Source organism: Phoxinus phoxinus, assembly GCF_949152265.1.
Source record: "Phoxinus phoxinus genome assembly, chromosome: 6".
NCBI classification, from domain to species: Eukaryota; Metazoa; Chordata; class Actinopteri; order Cypriniformes; family Leuciscidae; genus Phoxinus; species Phoxinus phoxinus.
Genome location: NC_136881.1, coordinates 40,072,907 through 40,098,937, shown reverse-complemented (window position 1 = coordinate 40,098,937; position 26,031 = coordinate 40,072,907). Strand labels below are relative to the sequence as shown.

The following is a 26,031-nucleotide window of genomic DNA, read 5'->3' as shown; positions in this document are numbered from 1 at the left end:
GAATTTATATCCAAATGCGTCGATGTATACATAAAGAGCGCTGGATACTCTGATGTACTGTGTTTTCAATCCATACAGCAGGCTGAGGGCGCCATTTGCACAGTTTTTTCCAAATATGAAAGCTCACGAAGAAGAAATAACCTGTGACCTTCCAGGACGTCACTGACATAAACACAGCTAACGTTAGCTTTCAGAGATCGCTATAACATGCAGATAAAGATGTTTTGAAGACAATAAACATGATTGCAATGATATTTGATTTACCTGTGTTCTTCGAGCCATGTCAGGTATTTTTATAATAATAGATTATATGTATAATGTAATGCTAATCGGTATAGACTTTACAATAGTGCAGAATAATATCAAATCATATATTTTCTGTCTGATTTTCTTTTCTGAAGCCAAATAAGCTCATAGAAGATTATTTAAAACACTCGACTTGCACTATAAAGTAAGTTTGGAGCACAAAAAGGGTTTTAATCTCATAAATTGTCGTGTATTGATGGTGTGCTAAGCTAACATGCTAGCTAGCTCTCTAGTTGCACCTGCCATCTAGCTGTTATTTTTTATGATTTTTTTTCTAAATCGGAATGCTTACTGAAATATTTCTTTATTTACGAAAGGCATTTGATACAGTTTCAAATGTGAAGTGAAGATTATGAAAGAAATTAGGGGGTGAAACACCGTGATTAGCCAGTCGTTAGCGATTATAATGGAGACAAAGGAAAAGAATATTTAGGGCCATAAGCCGGCTGGAAAGGTGTAAATGTGTGCAGGAGAGACTGACACTGAATGGGGCTCGTTTGCACCACAAAACAATAGAGACAATAGACTGAATAGATGCTAATAGATGACAATAAACACAAGTTTGCATTTTAGAGTCAATTCAAAATAAAGTCATTTGAGATGATCTTGAAAAACATTTAACAAAAAACAGAGTTTTAGACTTATCACCTTCAAATTTTAAATATAACATGATCAGACATGTGTCTTTAGCTGGAGTGCATTTCTAGAGTGCTGACGGGCCAACTTCAATTTAATTTTCATGAAGATGTTTCATAAAAATAAATTTCTAATAACTTACACAACTTTGAAGCTATTCATAATTTTTTTTTCATTATGACAATAATTCATTCTACATTTCCAATAAAGTGCCAGGTGTCAGCTTTCAAATGAGACCGTACTTGAGCTTTTAGGACAAAGGGTCAATTAATTGAATCTTTTTTAGGTTGGGTATGCTATTTCTGGGGATTTTTCAAAAGTGGCGCTGAAGGCTAACAGGTTAATACACAACCAACACCATCAGATCACCGTTCCTATTTGTTCATCTGGCTGTCATAACTTATGTACAGCAGCCAAACAAAACTTAAAGTTAATAATTTAAGGGTGAAGAGCCCAACTAAAACACACACTCCTCTCCATAATGGTGACTTAAAAATTAGATTTTCTCCTTTGGTGATTCTGCTTTCCTGTGCTTTGAGTGAATGAGAATACATTTGATTAGTCTAACACAATACAAACATGTTGATTCAATTAGTTGCAAACAAGTTGCATTGACATATTACAATCATGTTCAATTTACAAACCAATATTGTGTTCAAATAAAATATTCAAATCTTGCTTAGATGCATAATGGGTGATACGATTAAATCATGTTCATTCAACAATTTATTTTTTTGAGTGTATGTTCATGAAAACACATCATATATACACCAAAGTTATAGTCTCACAATGAGGGATGATGAGAGATGAATGAGGGATGAATGAGGGATGAATGAGGGATGAATGAGAGATGAATGAGAGATGAATGAGAGATGAATGAGGGATGAATGAGGGATGAATGAGAGATGAATGAGGGATGAATGAGGGATGAATTGAGGGTATGAATGAGGGATGAATGAGGGATGAATGAGGGATGAATTGAGGGATGAATGAGGGATGAATGAGGGATAAATGAGAGATGAATGAGAGATGAATGAGGGATGAATGAGGGATGAATGAGAGATGAATGAGGGATGAATGAGAGATGAATGAGAGATGAATGAGGGATGAATGAGAGATGAATGAGGGATGAATGAGAGATGAATGAGAGATGAATGAGGGATGAATGAGGGATGAATGAGGGATGAATGAGAGATGAATGAGGGATGAATGAGGGATGAATCAGAGATGAATGAGGGATGAAGGAGAGATGAATGAGGGATGAATGAGAGATGAATGAGGGATGAATGAGGGATGAATGAGGATGAATGAGGGATGAATGAGAGATGAATGAGAGATGAATGAGGGATGAATGAGAGATGAATGAGAGATGAATCAGAGATGAATGAGGGATGAATGAGGGATGAAGGAGAGATGAATGAGAGATGAATGAGAGATGAATGAGAGATGAATGAGAGATGAATGAGGGATGAATGAGAGATGAATGAGGGATGAATGAGAGATGAATCAGAGATGAATGAGGGATGAATGAGGGATGAAGGAGAGATGAATGAGGGATGAATGAGAGATGAATGAGGGATGAATGAGAGATGAATGAGAGATGAATCAGAGATGAATGAGGGATGAATGAGAGATGAATCAGAGATGAATGAGGGATGAATGAGAGATGAATGAGGGATGAATGAGAGATGAATGAGGGATGAATGAGAGATGAATGAGAGATGAATCAGAGATGAATGAGAGATGAATGAGAGATGAATCAGAGATGAATGAGAGATGAATCAGAGATGAATGAGGGATGAATGAGGGATGAAGGAGAGATGAATGAGGGATGAATGAGAGATGAATGAGGGATGAATGAGAGATGAATGAGAGATGAATGAGAGATGAATCAGAGATGAATCAGAGATGAATGAGGGATGAAGGAGAGATGAATGAGGGATGAATGAGGGATGAATTGAGGGATGAATGAGGGATGAATGAGGGATGAATGAGGGATGAATGAGAGATGAATGAGGGATGAATGAGGGATGAATGAGAGATGAATGAGCGATGAATGAGAGATGATTGAGGGATGAATGAGGGATGAATGAGAGATGAATGAGAGATGAATGAGAGATGAATGAGAGATGAATGAGGGATGAATGAGAGATGAATGAGAGATGAATGAGGGATGAATGAGGGATGAATGAGGGATGAATGAGGGATGAATGAGAGATGAATGAGAGATGAATGAGAGATGAATGAGAGATGAATGAGAGATGAATGAGGGATGAATGAGAGATGAATGAGAGATGAATGAGGGATGAATGAGGGATGAATGAGAGATGAATGAGCGATGAATGAGAGATGATTGAGGGATGAATGAGGGATGAATGAGAGATGAATGAGAGATGAATGAGGGATGAATGAGAGATGAATGAGGGATGAATGAGAGATGAATGAGAGATGAATGAGGGATGAATGAGAGATGAATGAGAGATGAATGAGGGATGAATGAGAGATGAATGAGGGATGAAGGAGAGATGAATGAGAGATGAATGAGGGATGAATGAGGGATGAATGAGAGATGAATGAGGGATGAATGAGAGATGAATGAGAGATGAATGAGGGATGAATGAGGGATGAATGAGAGATGAATGAGAGATGAATGAGAGATGAATGAGGGATGAATGAGGGATGAATGAGAGATGAATGAGGGATGAATGAGGGATGAATGAGAGATGAATGAGAGATGAATGAGGGATGAATGAGAGATGAATGAGGGATGAATGAGAGATGAATGAGAGATGAATGAGGGATGAATGAGGGATGAATGAGAGATGAATGAGAGATTGAATGAGGGATGAATGAGGGATGAATGAGGGATGAATGAGAGATGAATGAGGGATGAATGAGGGATGAATGAGAGATGAATGAGAGATGAATGAGGGATGAATGAGAGATGAATGAGGGATGAATGAGAGATGATGAGGGATGAATGAGGATGAATGAGAGATGAATGAGGGATGAATGAGGATGAATGAGAGATGAATGTGAGTTGAATGAGGGATGAATGTGAGATGAATGAGGGATGATTGAGAGATGAATGAGAGATGAATGAGGGATGAATGAGGGATGAATGAGAGATGAATGAGAGATGAATGAGGGATGAATGAGGGATGAATGAGGGATGAATGAGAGATGAATGAGGGATGATATGAGGATGAATGTGAGATGAATGAGGGATGAATGAGGATGAATGAGAGATGAATGAGGGATGAATGAGGGATGAATGAGAGATGAATGAGAGATGAATGAGGATGAATGAGGGATGAATGAGAGATGAATGAGGGATGAATGAGAGATGAATGAGGATGAATGAGAGATGAATCAGAGATGAATGAGAGATGAATGAGAGATGAATGAGAGATGAATGAGGGATGAATGAGGGATGAATGAGAGATGAATCAGAGATGAATGAGGATGAATGAGAGATGAATGAGAGATGAATGAGGGATGAATGAGAGATGAATGAGGGATGAATGAGGGATGAATGAGAGATGAATGAGGGATGAATGAGAGATGAATGAGGGATGAATGAGGGATGAATGAGGGATGAATGAGAGATGAATGAGAGATGAATGAGGGATGAATGAGAGATGAATGAGAGATGAATGAGGGATGAATGAGATGAAATGAGGGATGAATGAGAGATGAATGAGAGATGAATGAGGGATGAATGAGGGATGAATGAGAGATGAATGAGAGATGAATGAGGATGAATGAGAGATGAGTGAGAGATGAATGAGAGATGAATCAGAGATGAATGAGGGATGAATGAGGGATGAATGAGAGATGAATGAGGGATGAATGAGAGATGAATGAGGGATGAATGAGAGATGAGTGAGAGATGAATGAGAGATGAATCAGAGATGAATGAGGGATGAATGAGGGATGAAGGAGAGATGAATGTGGGATGAATGAGAGATGAATGAGGGATGAATGAGAGATGAATGAGAGATGAATGAGAGATGAATGAGAGATGAATGAGGGATGAATGAGGGATGAATGAGAGATGAATGAGGGTTGAATGAGGGATGAATGAGAGATGAATGAGGGATGATGAGAGATGAATGAGAGATGAATGAGAGATGAATGAGGGATGAATGAGAGATGAATAAGAGATGAATGAGAGATGAATGAGAGATGAATGAGGGATGAATGAGAGATGAATGAGGGATGAATGAGGGATGAATGAGGGATGAATGAGAGATGAATGAGAGATGAATGAGGGATGAATGAGAGATGAATGAGAGATGAATGAGAGATGAATGAGAGATGAATGAGAGATGAATGAGAGATGAATGAGGGATGAATGAGAGATGAATGAGAGATGAATGAGGATGAATGAGGGATGAATGAGAGATGAATGAGGGATGAATGAGAGATGAATGAGGGATGAATGAGGGATGAATGAGAGATGAATGAGAAAATAAGCCAATAGAGACACAGTGTGTTACATTACCAGTTGAGATGGTCACTGGTGTGACAGTTGTAGAGCTGGTGTTAATGCTGCCAGTGTCTGAAAGTGTGGATGAATGATTAATGAACAGAAACACAAATATCATGAATGTGTAGAAAGAGCTCATGTGAATATTATTACCTGCACAGTATGCAAGATTGCAGGTTAGTTGGACTGACCAGCTCATAGACATAATAATTATCTGGACAGGCTTTGACTTTAATGGGAAAAGACCCGTAAAAGCAGCAGTAATTGTTCCAGTGACCGCAGACATCTCGAGTGACGACTCCTTCTGTTACTGTTGGGTGTCCACCGCGTATCCACAGTGCGATATTAGAGCCACAGCTGGACAGAGCAACACATGTGTCTGGGATATGAGCGCTAGTGTTGTTAATGAAGAGACGATACCAGCCGCTCCAGGAGACAGACGTGTCACACATGTAGGATGAGGGATGTGTATTACTGATGGATCTCCATGTATCGTTCAGCACAGTGTAGTTGTAGCAGGGGTCTGCAGAGAGATTAACTGTTATGAAAATATATTAAGAAATTAACAAGTTTCTGAAAACCATATTTTATTACAAAATGTATCCAAAAGTGCAGCTTTAGACATTACTTTCTTCTTCTTCTTTTGCTAATTCGAAACGATTCATTTCGATCCACAATATTTTTTCAAATGCATTTATAGGATTTTTTAAACATCAATGCATCTTAAAGAAAAATACAATCTTTTAAATTGGAAGTAAACACGTTACATACCAGTATAATCATGTACATATTATTATTAGTATGATTATGATTATTAATATTTAAAGATTTTAGGGAATACCATTGCTAGGTTTTCAGCAGCAATCCTGGTCCATAAACTAATATTAAAGTAACAATCTGGTATTCAGTTTCCTTAATATTTCATATGCAAATAATGATAACTAAATAATTTAACTAAAACAGCAGTATTTTATTTTACAGAAAATAATGACGTTTCTACGCAGCATATGAAGTGTTTTATACTTGTGAAGAGAGAGAGGGGGGGGGGGGGGGGATGAGTTCCATGAGAAAAGGTCACTTGACTTGAGCTCCAGATAAATTGCAAGAAAAAACAATATATTTTTTGCCAACAAGCGAAAGAAAATAGTGGATTCAGAGAGAGAGAGAGAGAGAGAGAGAGAGAGAGAGAGAGAGAGAGAGAGAGAGAGAGAGAGAGAGAGAGAGAGAGAGAGAGAGAGAGAGAGAATCATGGCCCCGCCCCTTCATCTACCCTCTGAGCACTCCAGGCTGATGCTCAGACACAAGCAGATGAAGGAGAGCCCTAACACACTGTTTGGGAAAACATAGATTTTATTTATATCTAATTAATAAAAATGAGGCAACAGATTACAAGCAATTTCATTAATTAAATTTAACACATTAGAATTGAGTAATAATTAATCAAATTAATGATTAATGAGTTTAAAATGAGTAAAAATTACAAAATATATGTTATTGCCAACATTGAAAGACACCTGATGTTAAAGGGATACTCTACCGTTTTTTCACATTAAACTGTTATTCCCTTAACTAAGACGAGTTGATACACACCTCTCTCGTCTCAGTGTGTGCACTCAATCGCTCTGGCGCGCGGCGACACTTTGATAGCACTTAGCTTAGCCCAGTTCATTCAATAGGGACCAAGCAGAGAAGCTACCAAACACCTCCACGTTTTCCCTATTTAAGCTTTTCTGAGCGTGTAAAATGGATAACTATATTGTATGGCGGAATACCATAGCAAGTGCTTCGGAGCTCTTCGACTTGGCGGAGTAATATCTTCACTCGTGAAAAATCCTCTCACCGGCCCCCGCTCACTCTCCCAAGATATTACTCCGCCAAGTCGAAGTGCTCCCAAGCACTTGCTATGGTATTCCGCCATACAATATAGTTATCCATTTTACACGCTCAGAAAAGCGCAACGTTTTGTTTTGTGTCACCGTCCTAGGTCGAGTTACACTACTCGAGTAACTGTATTTAAATAGGGAAAACGTGGAGGTGTTTGGTAGCTTCTCTGCTTGGCCCCTATTGAATGAACTGGGCTAAGCTAAGTGCTATCAAAGTGTCGCGGCGCGCCAGAGTGATTGAGTGCACACACTGAGACGAGAGGGGTATGTATCAACTCGTCTTAGTTAAGGGAACAACAGTTTAATATATATAGGCCTATTTCCTGTCCAATTTGTCGTTAATTTAAAAAAATAATTAATATTCATTAAATTATTGAACTTAATTAAAAAGTTTAATAATAATACAATTCTATAAAAAAACAGAAGTGTAATAAATAATGTAAATTAAATTGTGTGTTAATTTCTTTAACTCAATTAGGTTAGGGTAATTTTTTTTTTTTTTTTTTTTTAGTGCATTTACATCAAGGTTGGAAAAGACTCTGTTTATAACAAATAAACCAAAAAAGAGTATATCATGCTTGGTAAGTAATTTTAACTTTCTGAATAAATCAGGTTATATCTACTGACAGTTATGCTTCAATAAAACCTTTTTTTAGGTTGGTTGAAATCAGTTATAATCAGTAAATATTTAATTTCAACATTTAAACCAGTTATTGTAGATGTTACCACGTGAAGTACATTTTCTAAGTTGAACTGACAAAACGTGTTTTTCAGTGTACATTACCAATTTCAGTTTTCGCCGGTGAGACAGTTGAAAAGGCCAAGTGCAGTCTTAAGACATCTAAAAAATAATTATAAATACAAATAATAAACATGTTAAGGACACAATAAAATAGTCAAATAAACATAAATGTAAGCTTGTACTTAAAGTAATAGTTCACCCAAAATTGAAGGTTCTGTCATAATTACTTTTTCTTTCACAGAATAATGTATTATCTGTCCTAGAAATTATTAATATCCTCATCCATATTTTCCACATAATAAAACTCTCAAGCCTTTTCTGATCAAACTTACAAAAAAGCACCATTGCAGCACTACAGTATCTATAGGAAGTATAATGTGTGTGTCATATTCCCAATCTTCTGAAGTTAAATAGTAGCTTGAAGCCAAAACATTTTCCTTAATTTTGCAATAATGTAACACTCATTGCAGCAGCATGCAGACCAAGGCGAGACAGCTCGCACGCCCATAGGCTTTCCTGCGGCAAATGCAACAGCCTATCGACAGAGGCCTCTCGTGACGTCAGATCCAATGAGGGCGATTCGCGCCCGCTGCGTCACGTCCCGCCGAAACAGGCGTGGCTTAGGCCTATAAATAGGCTCGAGAGGTTGTTACAGACTTATTTTTCATCTCTTCAGCGAAGCTCTCGCATCGCTGGATCCTGAGAGGAAGAAGTATAAAAATAAATACAAATAGCATCACGTCACAGGCGATTTTTGAGATTCGCCTTCGAGGGCCAGGCATATCAATACTCAGTTCTCCTCCCATTCGGCCTGTCACTAGCGCCACGTACATTTACAATGTGCATGGACGCGGCGCTGGTACCCCTGAAACTTCGGGGCATGCGGGTTCTGCATTACTTGGACAATTGGCTGATTTTAGCCCAATCGTGCAAAAATTAAGGATAATTTTTTGGCTTCAGTATCTCGAGAAATTAATCTTTTCCCGTAACGTCAGAATTGACGCAGTACTCGTTCCCTCTTCTAGAGAGAACCGAGGTTACGTTAGTAACCGAGTATGTTTTACACAACCATTGAGGAATTTTAACCAAATTGTTACATGAAGACCATAAAGAATCATACCAACTTGTGGAAAATGGGCATCCGATGACACCTGAAGTGTTAGGCCATGTCCACACGGACACGGGTATTTTTATAACCGGAGTTTTTCCTCCTGCGTTTTTGAAAAAATCTCCGTCTACATGAAAACGCAAAAACACGGAATCAAGCGCCGTCAAGAGCATTCCACACCAGCAGTCGGCGATATAACCCTAACCGTAAAGCCACGTTGGCCAATCAGAAGCCGTCAGCGACGCACAATCTGACGTCAAACACAGCGGATAACGGCGCGCACTTTGACGTCGCAAGGCAAAAACTCCGGTTTTACTGTCTACACGACAACACTGCAACCGGCGTTTCTGAAAATCCTCACCCTGGCAGGGGTTTTCAAAAATGTTCGGTTTCAGTGACCTGATACTGCGTTTCCGTGTGGACGAACGGGCGAACCGCGTAAAAAAAGTCACGGTTATAAAAATACCCGTGTTCGTGTGGACAAGGCCTTAGAGTTAATTAGATAATTAAGTGATTGTTTGATTATTGAAGAAAGAGGATGATAACGAGCAGAATCACTGAAAAAAAGAAAAACACAAGAACTACAACTGACTTCCAGCCACAGCTTTAGATGAAATCAACTGAATAGACACAAAATCTCTCTTATTACAAACCAGCAGAGTTGGGCAGTAGCGTTGCAACAAGTAGTAGCCTAACATTAGTTCAACTACATTTCTCAGTAGCGTGTTGGTAGCGTCGCTGTTTATTTAATCAAATAGCTTTTCAGTAGCGTGGCTCTTTTGCTGATCAAGTATTGTGGTAGCGTTCACACAAGCTACATTTTCCCAAGCATTTCTGAAGCTCAAGCTCCAATCGGAAATACCACTGATCCTGATCCTCCATACGGACCTGTAGCCGGCAGAAGAAAAGGTCAGTCTCAGATGAAATTCTAAAAAGAAACCGTGTTGTTGCTGTTTAATGTGGCGACAGAACGCATGAGAAGCGGCATGTGAACGGATAATTTCCGCTTTAATACCAGAACATGAATGAACAAAATTTGTTCTAGAGAGGAGTCTTTTGTTAAATATATACACCATTATATTCATTATCATTTTTAATGTTCTTCAATTTGGTCAGGTAGCCTAGTACACCTATTCTTAACCATAGGGCCGCGGCCCACGCCACCTGGAGGGCCGCAAAAAACTTTACGTTTTTCACCTGTGGGCCGCGAGGGCCGCGGGACCAAACAAGTTATCAATTGAAGACACCAGAATGACCACTGTTATCCACGAGACAGTTACAATTGGCTAGTTGGACGTGGCCGCGATGTTTGATTTCTGAACAGCGAGTGTGCGGTTAGACACTTCCGGTTTCGCATTACGCCCGGTGCAGGAAGCCGGAGAAAGCCGAAAATGATCTCTAAATGGTTATTTATATAATCAATTATTGTATCACTTTAAATACTAAGAATCCATATTACTATCACACGAGCCAATGGCAAATAAATGCACGGATGCATAGTCAGATTAATGAATGAAATACAACTGTTCACGAACAGAATTATTGTATTGGACTCATGCTGCGTATGCAATGACAATTATGCCAGCTGTAAATATAGTTACAACTACGATTAGAGTTGTTAAATAAAATACCCCGTGAACATTCACACGTTTGCCTTGTGATAGACTACAATTGATCATAAATACTATTTTCTCAATTCTGCGCATATATTTCCACTTACTTGCATGCTCGATCAATATTATCCTCACATATTTTACATTTACATTTTTAACTGAAGGTACCACAAACAATTTAATATAAGTTTGTGTATATTTTACACGTAGTAAAATACTGTATGCGCTGCTTATAAACACCAGGCAGATAATGATGTATGAAACAGTATGCTCTTTACTCATCTCACTTGCACAAAATAAATGCAGCAATAGAAAGCATAGAAACGCACACTCAGGGTTCGAACGTCAATGGAGCACGGAGCAATAACCATCCCACCACTAGTGGCAGTAATGCCTCAGTTAGTTGTTTAAAAATGTAGACTGCTGAAACAACTATCACATTTTTAGCAGATTATAAAGCTATATATTGTTAGCTATATATACTTTTAAAGCTTCACTCGCACTTTATTTAAATTTTCGTTTACAACTTATTTATTATTTATTTAATTTGAAAAATATTATTTTGAATTTATTTATTTTAGCAATGCATTTTATTGTTTTTATTTTATTTATTTTTATACATTTTCTATTTTTTTTGTAAGTAAAATTTTTTCAAATGAAATCTAACTGATTTTTGTGTTAATATACCTGACTTGAGCCTTTAAATTTGTTCTTGATGCAGATTGATTTGTTCCATGAATTGTTGTGTGTTTGGCATCTTGTTGTATGTGCAGGTTTACATACACACGAATAATAAACTGTTAAACTGCAACTGGATTTCATTTAGTTATTGAATACAAATCAAACCAAGGGTGAGATCAATAAACCAATACAGTGCTAATATTTGGATGGGCCCTGGGCCACTTTGTACTGTAAAATTTGGGCCCCGACATCAAAAAGGTTAAGAACCCCTGGCCTACATCCATCATGATAAATAAAAAAATAACTGTCATCACTGTCCAAAAGTGGTTACTTTTTATTGATAGACTTTCACCAACAATGCTTACCTGCCAGAAATCAAACATTTTTAGATGCATCTTAAAAATTGTCTTAATATATGTAAAAAAAATGTTTTGGGAATATCTAATCTGTTGCAAGAAAGTAAATGCAAATCTATTAACAACCAATATCTAGGTTTGGTCAGTTATAGTTTAGTCAGACATTTCTTTATAATATATCACTTGATAATTTTTCTATATTGTTTCCTTTGCAACAAAGTATGTTTTGTCAAAGGATAATTCCGGTATTTAACACCTTGAGTCTATATTGTAGTTTGTTTTGGATGAACAAGAGTGGTGGACAACATTTTTTTGACAATGGTTCCTCTCTCGAGTTTTTGACTATAAAAGAATTGGCCATGGACCCATTTAACATGGAGTCAATGTGCATGTCCGAAAATGTCAATAAAACAGCCAATAATGTTCGTTTACAAAACTGTGCAACTAACCGAGTGATTAGTGATGTTAGTTGATGTTCCAGAAACAAAAAGTGTTGCGAAATACAGTTTCTGTCGTGTTTTATTCGTCATTTTGTAAAATCCCATTGAATTCTGTTGAAGGACTGAGTGCTCGTTAATATAAATGCGCTACCGGAAACGGAAAGGGGGCTGTTTACATTTGGTCATGTAGTCTTTTTGCTCGCTTCCGTTTCTCATAAGGCTAGCGAGCAGAGGAACTGTGCTCCGGGAGAGTAAGTGAAATAAACAAACAAAACCTTGTTATATTGAAAGACGTGACCACTGACCAGTGCAATATGAAGTTGAACTCGACTGTGACCGTGAGTGTCCCGCGAGACATAAACATCAGTTATCGCCATCAAGTGGTCGGGAGTGTGCTAACGCTTCAGATTCAAATATTGAGCGGAAGTTACACGGTTGTGAAGTGTCTGAAAAAATAGTTCCACTATAGCAAAATAAACGGATTGGAATCATATATTGCGACGATATATTGTTTATAATCATCAACGAACACCACTAACCACTCGGTGAGTTTAACAGTTTTGTAAACGAACATTATTGGCTGTTTTAATGACATTTTCGGACATGCCCATTGACTCCAATGTTAAATGGGTCCATGGCCAATTCTATTATAGTCAAAAACTCGAGTGAGGAACCATTGTCAAAAAAATGTTGTCCACCACTCTTGTTCATCCAAAACAAACTACAATATAGACTCAAGGTGTTAAATACCGGAATTATCCTTTAACACTGTTACAAAAAACACAAACTGATATAAAAAGCAAAGCTTGCACAACTAAAAGAAACACTGATTCAATAAAAAACAAATATTTCAGTAAATCATTAACATCTAAACCTCTGCTAATTCTCAAAAAGAGCTTCTGCAGATCAATGACAGAAAAATAAGTTAGTCTGGATTGTAATAAGAGAGATTTTGTGTCTTTTCAGTTGATTTTATCTAAAGCTGCAGGCTGGAAGTCAGTTGTAGTTCTTGTGTTTCTCTTTTCTTCTGCTTGTTATCATCAGGTGTCTTCAATAATCAAACAATCATCACTCATTTAATCACTTAGTTATTGAATTAACTCTAACACAGCATCTGTGTTTCTTTGAACACTGGTGTTTCCCTTATGAACACCAAGCGATGGTAGGGGAGCGCGGGGCACAACCTAACGCGGGGCTAAATGTAACACGGACCTTTTACATAGTTACTCAGGGTCACGCGGGTTGTGTTTACGATCTTTTTCTCTCGCTGCCAGAAGACGGTCTCCCGTGGATTTGTGAATAGTTTTGGGAATATTTTGTAAAGATACGGGACAAAGAGTGTTTTGACACCATTTAAGTATTTTTTTTCATCATACGTATTTTTCTGTTTCTGAGTTGTGTGTGTATGTCACCAAATCTAACTTTATATTGCCTTAATCACTGTCTTGTTGGCTAAAACATGGCATCATTTTGAAACATGTCAGCAACTCCTAGCAACTGTTAGCTAGGTTAAAATATTTTTTACACAGCGGGGTTAGTTGTAGCACAGTGTTACAACTAAGCCGCCAAGTGTTCACAATATTGTAGGCTATGGGATTTGTTTACTATATTGATCACTTGTTTATTTATTAAAAATATTGCCTGTTTTCATGTAATAAAGACTTTAAAATGTGATTTTAAGCTTGTTTTTATTATTATTACTGTTACTATTAATAATAATAATAATTTTGCATGCAAAACTGTGCAGCCCTTTCCTATATCTCTATCCATGATATTGATCCATAATAGAAGGATGATTGGATGAGGGATGGATGTATGGATATCTATCTATACAGATGTACAAACAATATCAAACTATACAGATAAAATAGTACTGAATTATGTGTGTTACACACAAGTGTTACAACTAACCCCGCATATGGGGTAAGTTGTAACATTTGCACTTCTGTCACTTTCAGTGCAACTGTACGAAAATGGAAGGTCCTAGAAAAAAACTTTAAGTGTTCATTTGTAGCAGAGATGTGTATGTTTCTTGTGTAAAAAAAAGATTCATCTAACCTAATTATTTTTTAAATAATTGAGCCAAAACCAAAATGCGTTAGGTTGTGCCCCGCTCTCCCCTAGTTCAACACTGGGGAATTTACTGTGTGAAGTGATGTGAAGGATAAACCAGATCTGATTCAGTTGTCATTACATCAGCATACAGACAAAAAGCAAAAAACACTGTTTAGACTTACACAGAATAACAGAGATGAGAGGATGAGTTTTTATACAACCTGAAATATGAAGAAAAAGTCAATAAACAACTGAAATTGTATTGGATTGAGTCTGAGAAAACTACATTCATCATACGTTCACAGTTAATGTTTTTGGGGCAGAGAGAGCCAACCTTTAAACACAAGAAGAATAGGCTACTCACCTTTATGAAAGGAAGCCATTATCAGTTTATTTCTGTTCATCCACAAACCAGTTCAGAGGACGAGTTTCCTTTAGAGTTAGAGAATAAACAAATTAGCCATTGCATTTATGCCAAAAAAGCTTTTTTTTTTTTTCTTTTTTTTTAACCACACATGTAAAACATTCCACAGCATTTGATTTTGGATTAGAGTTAAAATTGAGACTTTTAAAACCGTTATTGTCAAGCATAATGCAGTAAAGGATGAAACAATTAGATCAATTCCTCATATTTTATGAGGTGGCTGTTGGCTTATTCGTACGAATGACCTACTCCTGACCTACTCCTGACCCACCCCTAAATCTATCCGTCACTGGGGTTTAGACAAATCGGTCGTGAGATAGTGTCGGATGAAATAATGCTCATCCTAGAAATTCACAAATCATCTTAGAATCACAAGCTGTTTCCCAAAAATATCAGACCTGAAAATGGTTGTAGATCTACAAGTGCTCTTCCTTAGTTTCATTCTTGTTAGTAAGAGTCCTGACCTGGTTAATTAAAGCCCAAATTACTCAACTACAACTACACACAAATCAATTATAACTGTAACTACACACACATCAATACATGTTTTTGAAATAAAGAGACTGACGAGGATCATTATGAGCAGAAAGAAGATTGCCTGATGTAATCTGATATAGGCCTACAGTGATCATCACCCAACACGACAGAAGAAAATGTTTGTGTGTGCTGAGATGTTTAAAGATAAGTTATCTGTCAATCATTCTAATGAGGAAATATGAAACCAAGTCCACTGTTTCCTTCCTCAAATTCAAATACATCTTTCCCCAAAAATATGTGTAATTTCCTCAGTTCCCCCATCTCCCTATTTTTCTCAGATCAACGCAACCCTTCATGGATAATCCCAACAGTCTCGTCCATCCCTCAAACTCTGATCATTGACTTGTGTCATCATAAATATAATTTGTGCATAAACATTGTGATCAGATTCTCCGATTATTTCACAGTTAGTAAGAGTCGTATCTACAGTTAAGACTTTTGTATGTTACATTTTAAATATGTTGCAGAAGCTTAACTTCATTTTTTATTTTATAAATTAGGATATTCTTCTCAAATTAGAGTAAGTCTTTTTTACACACACACACACACACACACACACACACACACACACACACACACACACACACACACACACACACACACACACACACACACGCACGCACACACACACACACACACACACACACACACACACACACACACACACACACACACACACACACACACACACACACACACACACACACAGTGTATATAACGGCTGAAGACGCATCTTTTTCGGCAGCACTTTCTCCAGTACTAACTCTTTCTCTTCTATTCTATAACCCCAAAAATTAAAATAAATAAATAATACATGTACTGCGTTAGATTGAACTGAGAGGGATCATATGAACTTACATAATGATAAACCTATTTTCTTTATTGGCTTTTATTTGTGCTTTTGTTGTGATTTTTAGTCTGTTTTGTACGGAGCCCCTGGGGAACGTCGGTCCTGGAGGGCCACAGAGTTTGGCTCCAACCCTGATAAACTCCTGTCTGTAGCTTTCTAGTAATCCTGAAGACATTGATCAGCTGGTTCAGGTGTGTTTGATTAGAGTCCCAGATAGACAGCAACCATTAAAACAATGTCAATGTGTCAATATGATCTCTTTTACTCCCACAATTAATGTTGTTGTTTTTTTGTTTGCACTCTCAGAATATAAAACACAACAATTATAACTGACTTAAAACCACACAGAATCAAAAGTGGATATTGCTTTCTTGCAACCAAATCAAATATTCAGAATTTTGATCTATAAATACATAGTAGGATTTTTTTTTTTTTTGACACACAGACATGAAGAATCAGTATACAAATCTCAACAATGGTGACATGCTTCATGCCAATGCCTGCTGGTTTTATACTATGGTGGCTCCCAGCATGCATTGCAGTATGAAGCATGTCACCATTGTCGAGATTCATACGCTGATTCTTGATGTCTGGATTTGTATCTAAAAACAGTTTTCCTTTAACCTGTTAGCCTTCACCAGAGCGAGGACGCTCTGAAGCGTTTTTTTTTTTAAATAGTTCAAAGTTACTATCAGATTTAATGTTATTACCTTGACAAACTATACATCATTAAAAATATATAAGTCTCACGTTTCAGTATTTGACCACTATTGTATTCTGAGAAACTTATAGTGACAGTTATGTCTTAATTTGTGTCAGGATTTATGTAATGAAAAAATGAGTCGATACCTTTAATGTGAATTATGAGCATCAGCGCGTCCATTCATAAAAAAACTCCGGTGGTGTTGTCATGAGAACGCGTGACAAAACAACGTTCCTCAGGGCTTTTGGCTCAAAAATGTGCAGATTTGGAGAAATATTGATATATTCTCATAGGTTTACATCAGATTTCTATAGACAGGAATAATATTTATTGAATTTATATCAAAATGCGTCCATGTAATCATATGCGCGCTGGATACTCTGATGTACTGTGTTTTCAAACCATACAGAAGACTGAGGGCGCCAGAGATACACAGAATAATCCATATACGGATGCACTGCACATGAAGAAGAGCCCTACCATGTGACCTTCCAGGACGTCACTTACATAAACACAGCTAGCTTTCAGAGATCGTTGTAACATGCAGATAAAGATGTTTTGAAGACAATAAACATGATTGCAATGATATTTGATTTACCTGTGTTCTTCGAGCCATGTCAGGTATTTTTATAATAATAGATTATATGTATAATGTAATGCTAATCTATATAGACTTTACAATAGTGCAGAATAACATAAACTCATTTATTTTCTGTCTGATTTTCTTTTCTGAAGCCAAATAAGCTCATAGAAGATTATTTAAAACACTCGACTTGCGCTTTAAAGTAAGTTTGGAGCACAAACACGGTTTTAATCTCATAAATTGTCGTGTATTGATGGTGTGCTAAGCTAACATGCTAGCTAGCTCTCTAGTTGCACCTGCTGTTATTTTTTATGATTTTTTTCTAAATCGGAATGCTTACTGAAATATTTATTTATTTAAGAAAGGCATTTGATACAGTTATAAATGTGAAAGGTGAGAACTATGAAAGAAATTAGGGGGTGAAACGGCGTGAATAGCCAGATCGTTAGCCATTATAATGGAGACAAGGGAAAAGCATATTTATGGCCATAAGCCGGCTGGAGAGGTGTGAATGAGTGCAGGAGAGACTGACACTGAATGGGGCTCGTTTGCACCACAAAAAAATAGAGACAATAGACTGAATAGATGCTAATAGATGACAATAAACACAAGTTTGCATTTTAGAGTCAATTCAAAATAAAGTAATTTGAGATGATCTTGAAAAACATTTAACAAAATACAGAGTTTTAGACTTATCACCTTCAAATTTTAAATATAACATGGTCAGACATGTGGCTTTAGCTGGAGTGCATTTCTAGAGTGCTGACGGGCCAACTTCAATTTAATTTTCATGAAGATGTTTCATAAAAATAAATTTCTAATAACTTACACAACTTTGAAGCTATTCATAATTTTTTTTTCATTATGACAATAATTCATTCTACATTTCCAATAAAGTGCCAGGTGAAAGCTTTCAAATGAGATCATGCTTGTGCTTTTAGGACAAAGGGTCAATTAACTGAATCTGTTTTAGGTTCAGAATGCAATTTCTGGGGATTTTTCAAAAATGGCGCTGAAGGCTAACAGGTTAATGTATTTTAAAAATAAAAAATCAGAACTCATCAGATTTTCCTCACCACTGAACTCATTCACAACTGATTCCTGTAATATGCTTTAATAATATAACACACTTTCTATATGAAATTAAACATAGTCTCTCCTTCATTAGCATAGAAATAAAGTAAGATTTGCTTTATTTATTTAAGATCCCTTTTTACATAAAGTAAGATTGATTTGTTATTGTTTCACTGTTGATTCGATGTAAAATAAATTATTTCATTTTAATGTCGATCTTGATCTATTCTTTATAATTTAAATATCATTATTTAATTGTGCAAACTTGATTTTTTATCAAGCTTCCTATTTAAATTTCAATCTTGATTCAATGTTGGTCTGTTATCAGCGTTTTTAAAAAGTGCCTCATAGTCCAACACAACTCTCCATAATGGAGACCAGAATATGAGACCATGTTAAAAGCAGAGCATTAATCTAATAGCAGCAAAACTTTCACTGAATTTTAAATTTGCTTTTACTAAATTTCTCCCATAAATACTGTGAAACATGTAGTCTGCAGTCACAAACAGCTATTAATGACAAAACGGCAAAAACGTGTAGATTGATAGAAACACTAAAGCATTTAATTCTCATTTATGTAAAGAGAGACTCACCAGCTATTAGTTTCTTCACCCAACTACCGACTACACACACATATTTGTGTCAGAAGATTATATGACAGTTATCTGTTCATCCAATGAGGGGAAATAACATTTTGTCAACCTTTCCTGATAAAATTCAAATGAATATTCAAATTTAGCCGAATGAATACAAAGATCTCATTTCTAAAAACATGGTACATTTTCTCTTGCTGTTCTAAACATAACAATCAGATACAACTGAGCAGAATAAAACAAATGGTAAAAAGTCAAGAGCCCAACTAAAGCAAACACTGATCACCATAATGGTGGCATCAAACCAAACTATTATTTTCAATAAATCATCAACATCTTAACCTCTGTTAATTCTCAATAATAACTTATGTAGATGTCTGATAGAACTACACTGTGAGATCAATGTGTTGACAGGAACCTGAACACTTTAATTGTTTGTAATTTGTGCAAATTGAACGATTGAATTTGACTTTAATTAAAAAAAGTTAAATATTGTAAATACATTTATATATAACATAACTGTTGTTTTTTTATCAGAGGTTGAAGTCTTCATGGTTGGACCCAATGTCACCTTATCTCCATATGAACACAATGTGAGTTCACAGTGAGCTAAAAGTGTAACCGCACAGCGCACTCACTGTGTGATCATATAATGGCCACATTGTGAGTCACCCCAGCTAGAAATGTTATTGGACATGGACTCCATGCCCAGATAGCAACATTGTTTCGGCCCAGAGCTGGCCCCCATCTGGCACTTGTGGAATACTGATCTGGCCCACATGCAGCGTGGAATGACGGCCCTTGGGCGACTCACTCCTGTTGAGTCCAGGGGCCTCATTTATAAAGCTTGCGTACGCACAAAACGGGGCTGAAAACATGCGTACGCCAGTTCCTGCGCAAAAGGTGGGATTTATAAAGAAAAACTTGACGTGAAAATATGCGCACCTCCACGCAAACTCTGACCCATGCGTACGCACATTTTGAAGACAAAGCAGTTTGGCGACACTGATGGTGAGTTGAGGAATTGTGTCACAGGTCGAGGTGGGCCAAGCCAGACTGCACCCACCCCTAGACCAGGATCACCCTGAGGAGCGTGTCAAAGGAGGAGGCAGGAGACAGGAATAAAAAGAATGACAGGCTTTATTAAATATAAAAACAATTTGAAAATCCTAATCTAAAATTCCTCTTCCTTCCTCTTCCCAGGAATCCAAGGCAAGTGGGGGGTCAGGCTCACTTCCTTCTGGCGCTGGTGCCAACTCGCAGTGGCAGGTACTGAACAGGTGGGTATCGCAGGTGAGTAAATGAGTCAGGCTTACTTCCTTCTGGCGCTGGTGCCAACTCACAGTGGTAGGTACTGAACAGGTGGGTATCACAGGTGAGTGGGGGGTCAGACTTACTTCCTTCTGGCGCTGGTGCCAACTCACTGAACAGGTGAGTATCACAGGTGAGTATCGCAGGTGAGTAGGTGGATCAGGGCTCACAGGAGTTGTAAAGGGCGGGCACTTCGCACCATACAGGTGGGTTTCAGGGCTACAGCAGACTCAAGTCGCAAGCGGAGCGGGGCTTTGGCTGGCCCAGACAGAATCAACACTTCAAATAGAGGTGAATAGCTCTCACATGGGTGGCAGGAGACAGAGTCAATAGCTGAACAGGGCTTTCACTGGGACAGACAGCATTCAAACTTCAAGCAGAGGTAAACAGTTCTCACGTGTGTTGCAGGGGACAAAGTCACAAGCTGAGCGGGCGTTCACTGGAACAGACGGAGTCAACACTTCAAATAGAGGTGAACAGCTCTCACGTTGGTGGCAGGAGACAGAGTCATAAGCTGAGCAGGGCTTTCACTGGGGCAGACAGCACACAGTCTTCAAGCAGAGGTAAACAGTTCTCACGTGTGTTGCAGGGGACAAAGTCACAAGCTGAGCGACGTTCGCTGGAACAGACGGAATCAACACTTCAAAATAGAGGTGAACAGCTCTCACATTGGTGGTAGGAGACAGAGTCATAAGCTGAGCAGGGCTTTCACTGGGACAGACAGCACACAAACTTCAAGCAGAGGTAAATAATTCTCACGTGTGTTGCAGGGGACACAGTCACAAGCTGAGCGACGTTCACTGGAACAGACGGAATCAACACTTCGAATGGAGGTGGACAGCTCTCACAAGGGTGGCAGGAGACAGAGTCATAAGCTGAGCCGGGCTCTCACTGGGACAGGCAGCATAAACTTCAAACAGAGGTAAACAGTTCTCACGTGTGTGGCAGGGGACAAAGTCACAAGCTGAGCGACATTCGCTGGAACAGACGGAATCAACACTTCAAATAGAGGTGAACAGCTCTCACATGGGTGGCAGGAGACAAAGTCATAAGCTGAGCAGGGTTCTCACTGGGACAGACAGCATAAACTTCAAGCAGAGGAAAACAGTTCTCACGTGTAGTGTGCGCACGGGGGCTTTTCCTTCTGACATCCAACAGGTGACTGCAATCGATCTTGCTAGACTCTTATGATGGACGGTAGACCAGCATAACACATGGGGAGTGCACGGCGATAAAAGGTAAATCTTCCACACACACACGACAGTCCAATTCCAAACATGCAACGTGATGGGAAACGTCAATTTCAGCACTACAAATCCACTCTTCAAGTGCAAAGTAAGGCCAACACTCACCCAGAGGTCTCGATCTAAAGAGCCGATGATAGTCAGAGTTGGGACAGATGCGGTGAATAATTTCCCCACCACTACAAGCGGCTTCCCTTCGCTGGTTTCAATGGCCGAGGGGGAGGCTAGAGATCGACAAGGAATCAGTCTATTTCACTCAGTGCGATGCATACAACGTGATCCAAGCACTTCAAACCAGTATCCAATTTAGTAAAAACATGCGTTTATGAGATTCAATTTGTCAATCACTCATCTCACTCTTTCCCAGTCCAGACGACGAATTCCACTCTTCAAAACTGCCCTCGGATCCCACAAGCAACACTCCGCTTCTTTCACGATGGTCCTTCAGCAGCAACACTCCACAAACATTTCCCAACAGGAGAGAACCACACCAGATCGCCGGGGGAAGACAAAGAAACAATCACACAACGCGGAGGGAGAACACACCGCAGCCTTCTCTTCCTCTTGTGTTTTATCCTCTCCAAACACTGGCGCCACCTCAATCAGGCACTCAAAGTGAAATCCCCGCACCTGTTGCCAATCTGCCGTTTAGTTGTCATGACGACAGACGCACACACCAGCCCGGGGACAGTGTTACACTAAAAGTGTCCCGGCGGGAACACTTCTCTGATGGGATTAGTTCCGGGGATTATTTGTCACCCCGTGACATACCCCCCTGCCAAACCGTTCTAGTCCCGAGAACGGTCTCCAGACACCCAGTCTCCATACCTGGCTGGAGGCTGACCCCGATTCTCTCGTTGCGAACGCCGGGGTGGAGAGATGGGTGCTTCAGGTCGTGGTCCTTGGCCTAGGCCCCTCGGGATCACTGCCCATCCTACCAGCGGGGGCATCCAAGGCGTCTCGGCCGGTGGGTCCTCTACCACTGGCTTTGGGTAATTCGGGCAAGGGCGGATCAGGTTACGGTGTAACACCCGTTCGGGGCCCGTCTTCCCTTCGGGCCGTAGGGCATATACAGGTTGGTCCGGATGGGGTTGTCGCTGAACGACATAGGGCTGGGCCTCCCATCGGTTGCTCAATTTTCCCTTCCCTTGTCGACGATTATCCCGTAGCAGCACCCTCTCCCCGGGCAGTAGCGGGGCTTCTCGGGCCGTCCTATCATACAATCTCTTGTTCTTTACCGCCGCCTGATTAATCCGGCCAGCGACCTGTTCGTATGCGGACTGGAGGCGTCGGTGATGGTTCGCTACCCAGTCGGACAGACTACTTCCCTCTTCTCCCCCAGTGGTTCCCATAAGCATATCCATTGGGAGCCTCACATGTCGGCCGAACATCAGGTAGGTAGGGGCATAACCGGTGGTACTGTGTATGCTATTGTTGTACGCCTGCATCACGGCTGGGAGCCGATCAGCCCAGTGGCCCTGCTGCTCTTCCTCCAAGGTTCCCAACAAGCCCAGCAAGGTTTGATTGAATCGTTCACACCCCCCGTTCCCTTGAGGATGATAAGGGGTCGTATGGGTCTTCTTACATCCGTACAGTTGGCATAATTCATGAATCACCTTTGACTCGAAGTTGGCCCCTTGGTCCGAATGGAGGATTTCAGGGCATCCGAATGGCTGGATCACGTACTTCCAGAGGGCGTTAGCAGTGGTCAGGGCAGTTTGGTCCATAGTGGGGATGGCCCAAGCATGTTTGGTGAACAGATCGGTGACAACGAGAATATTCTGGATCTGGTCCACCGGCCGTCCCAGGGTGAGGAAGTCCATTGCCACCATATGCAGAGGTGCCCTGGCCTGAATCGGGACCAGCGGTGCCCGTTTCTCCCTCCTGGACTTGAACAAGGTGCAACGTGGGCATCTCTGAAGGTAAGTCCTGGTGGTACCCTCCATCCCAGGCCAGTAGAAATGTCGTCTCAACAAAGCCAATGTCCTCTCCTGCCCTTGATGTCCCATCCTAGCATGGTACGCCTCCAGTAACGCCTGCCAATGACCTGCAGGGACCACGATCTGACAAACCTCCTCTCCTCGGCCGGGGTCCTGGAGCGTCCTACAGAGCACCCCATCCCTCAAGTAGAGCCTTTCCCTCTGTCCCAGCAGGCCTCGCACACTTCGGGTCTGAGTTCGACGTTCCGCCCCCTCGGGCCAGGTCTTCTGTTCCAACCATGTCCGTACCCGCAACACATCTCCATCTTCGCCCTGCCACAGTCTCCATCGTTGTGGGTCCCACCCCCAACACGGAGGGGGGTCCTCAGGCGTCTGCCCTGGGGCCTCTACAACTCCCACCATCAATCCCTCGTCGGACCCCAGTCCTGAGGCCGGTGTATGGCCTGCCGATCCTTCACCCGGTAACCTGGATAGCACGTCAGCGTTGGTGTGCTCTCTCCCTGGCCGGTACTGGATCTGATAGTCAAAGTTGGCCAGTTGCGCCACCCAGCGTTGCTCCACTGCCCCTAGTTTGGCCGTTTGTAGATGCACCAACGGGTTATTGTCCGTGACAACTCGTACCTTGGCTCCCCACAAGTAATCTTTAAATTTTTCACCCAGCGCCCACTTCATGGCCAGTAGCTCGAGTTTAAAGGAGCTGTAGTTCGAGTCATTCTTCTCTGCGGGGTGTAAGCTTCGGCTTGCATAGGCGATGACTTTCTCCTCTCCTTGTTGTTTCTGCGCCAACACGGCTCCCAACCCCAGTTGACTAGCATCGGTGTACAGGATGAATGGTTGAGTAAAGTCGGCATAGGCCAGTATCGGGGCCTGCAAGAGTTCCTGCTTGAGCTGCTGGAAAGCGGCTTCGCAGGCGGGGTCCCATTGAATGGAAGGGGACCCTCGACCCCGTGCTCGACCCGTGCCTCCCAACAGCTGGTTAATGGGTTTGGCAATTTTGGAGAAGCCCTTAATGAATCGCCTATAGTAGCCCACGAAGCCCAGGAATGACCGAACTTGGCGCACTGTCTGGGGAGCTGTCCACTCTTGCACCGCCCTCACTTTTTCTGGGTCGACGGAGATCCCCGCCGCACTGACCACGTGCCCCAGAAACTTAACCTCCTTTCGGAAGAGCTGACACTTGTCCGGCTGTAACTTCAGCCCATAGCGCTCTAGGGAGCTGAAGACTTGCCCAAGATGTTCCAGATGGGACTTGAAATCGGGAGAGTAAGTTATGATGTCATCCAGGTAGACGAGGGTGGTATCCATCACTTGGCTGCCCAAACAACGCTGCATCAGCCGCTGGAATGTGGCTGGAGCGTTGCAGAGGCCGAACGGCATACGGTCCCACTCATAGAGACCGAAAGGGGTGGTAAAGGCCGTCTTCTCCCGGTCACGCTCGTCCATTTGTACCTGCCAATAACCGCTGGCCAAATCGAGGGTGGAGTACCAGGCAGCTTGAGTGAGGCTCGTAAGCGAATCTTCAACCCGCGGCAACGGGAAAGCATCCTTCTTGGTTACCTGGTTCAACCGGCGGTAATCTACACAAAACCTCCAGGAACCCGTCTTCTTACGGACCAACACTATTGGTGCGGCCCAAGGGCTGCTGCTCTCACGGATAATCCCTCTGTCAAGCATTCCTCGCAACAGGGTACGGACCTCCGTGTACAAGGTCGGGGGTACAGGTCGGTAGCGCTCTCGGCTCGGTGCAGCGTCCCCAGTGGGAATCTGGTGTTTTACCACATCCGTGCGGCCATAGTCCTCTTCGTGAGTAGAGAACAGGTGTTGCCATCCCCTCAAGAATTCTTGCAGTTGTCCCACTTGTTCTTCCTCCAGCCCGTCACCCCGTAAAGACTCTCCCTTCAAGTGAGCAGGCAATCCTCCTATCTCCTCCACTCCTGGACCGGCCCGCGCTAAAGCCACTTCGACCACTGTAGGACTCACCCGCTTAAAGTTGACTTCGCCCTGCTCACGAACCTGCTGCGGTCTTACTGAGGTCACCCGGGCCAAACATTGGTGATGATACAAGTGGACCAGGAAGGGGTTCGTGTTCCTCACCCTTACTGAGACTCGGCCTCCCTGAACAGTTGCCAGTCCTCGAGCTATCTCCACCTTGGGACCCTCTTCGTGGGGCTCCACCATCACCCACTCTTGCGGATGGTAACGTCGAGGGGGCAGCCTGGCCCAGACTACAGCCTCACTTCGAGCTGGGATAGACAGGGCGTAGCGGCAGGCCACTCTTCCCGTGCTCTCCCGGTCATGCTGTTTTTCAGCCAGACATATCCGGCGGCAATCGGCCCTGATACGGTCCCACTCCTGTCCGGCCGGGGTTACAGCTGTTCGCGCCGGTCTACCTCGGAATAGCTCCTCCCAGCAATCCGAGATGACATTCATCCCAATCAGGGCACGATGGGACCCTAGACA

The 26,031-nt window shown here is 41.0% G+C and overlaps 1 protein-coding gene across 2 annotated transcripts in view; it reads right to left on the bottom strand.

Moving 5' to 3' along the window:
- LOC306999668 (adhesion G protein-coupled receptor E3-like) overlaps nt 1–19,124 on the bottom strand; it is an 87,192-nt gene extending 68,068 nt beyond the window's left edge. Inside the window, exons 1-6 of one of the 2 annotated variants that reach the window (XM_079614544.1) lie at nt 19,077–19,124; nt 14,677–14,744; nt 14,495–14,533; nt 8,102–8,158; nt 5,588–5,957; nt 5,450–5,506 (exon numbers count right to left, since the gene is read on the bottom strand). In XM_079614544.1, the coding sequence (XP_079470670.1) occupies nt 5,450–5,506; nt 5,588–5,720 (190 nt within the window). In that variant the 5' untranslated portion in view covers nt 5,721–5,957; nt 8,102–8,158; nt 14,495–14,533; nt 14,677–14,744; nt 19,077–19,124. The remainder of the gene's footprint in view (nt 1–5,449; nt 5,507–5,587; nt 5,958–8,101; nt 8,159–14,494; nt 14,534–14,676; nt 14,745–19,076) is intronic. The other variant, XM_079614543.1, reaches the window with a different exon arrangement.
- Between the last annotated feature and the right edge of the window lie 6,907 nt (nt 19,125–26,031).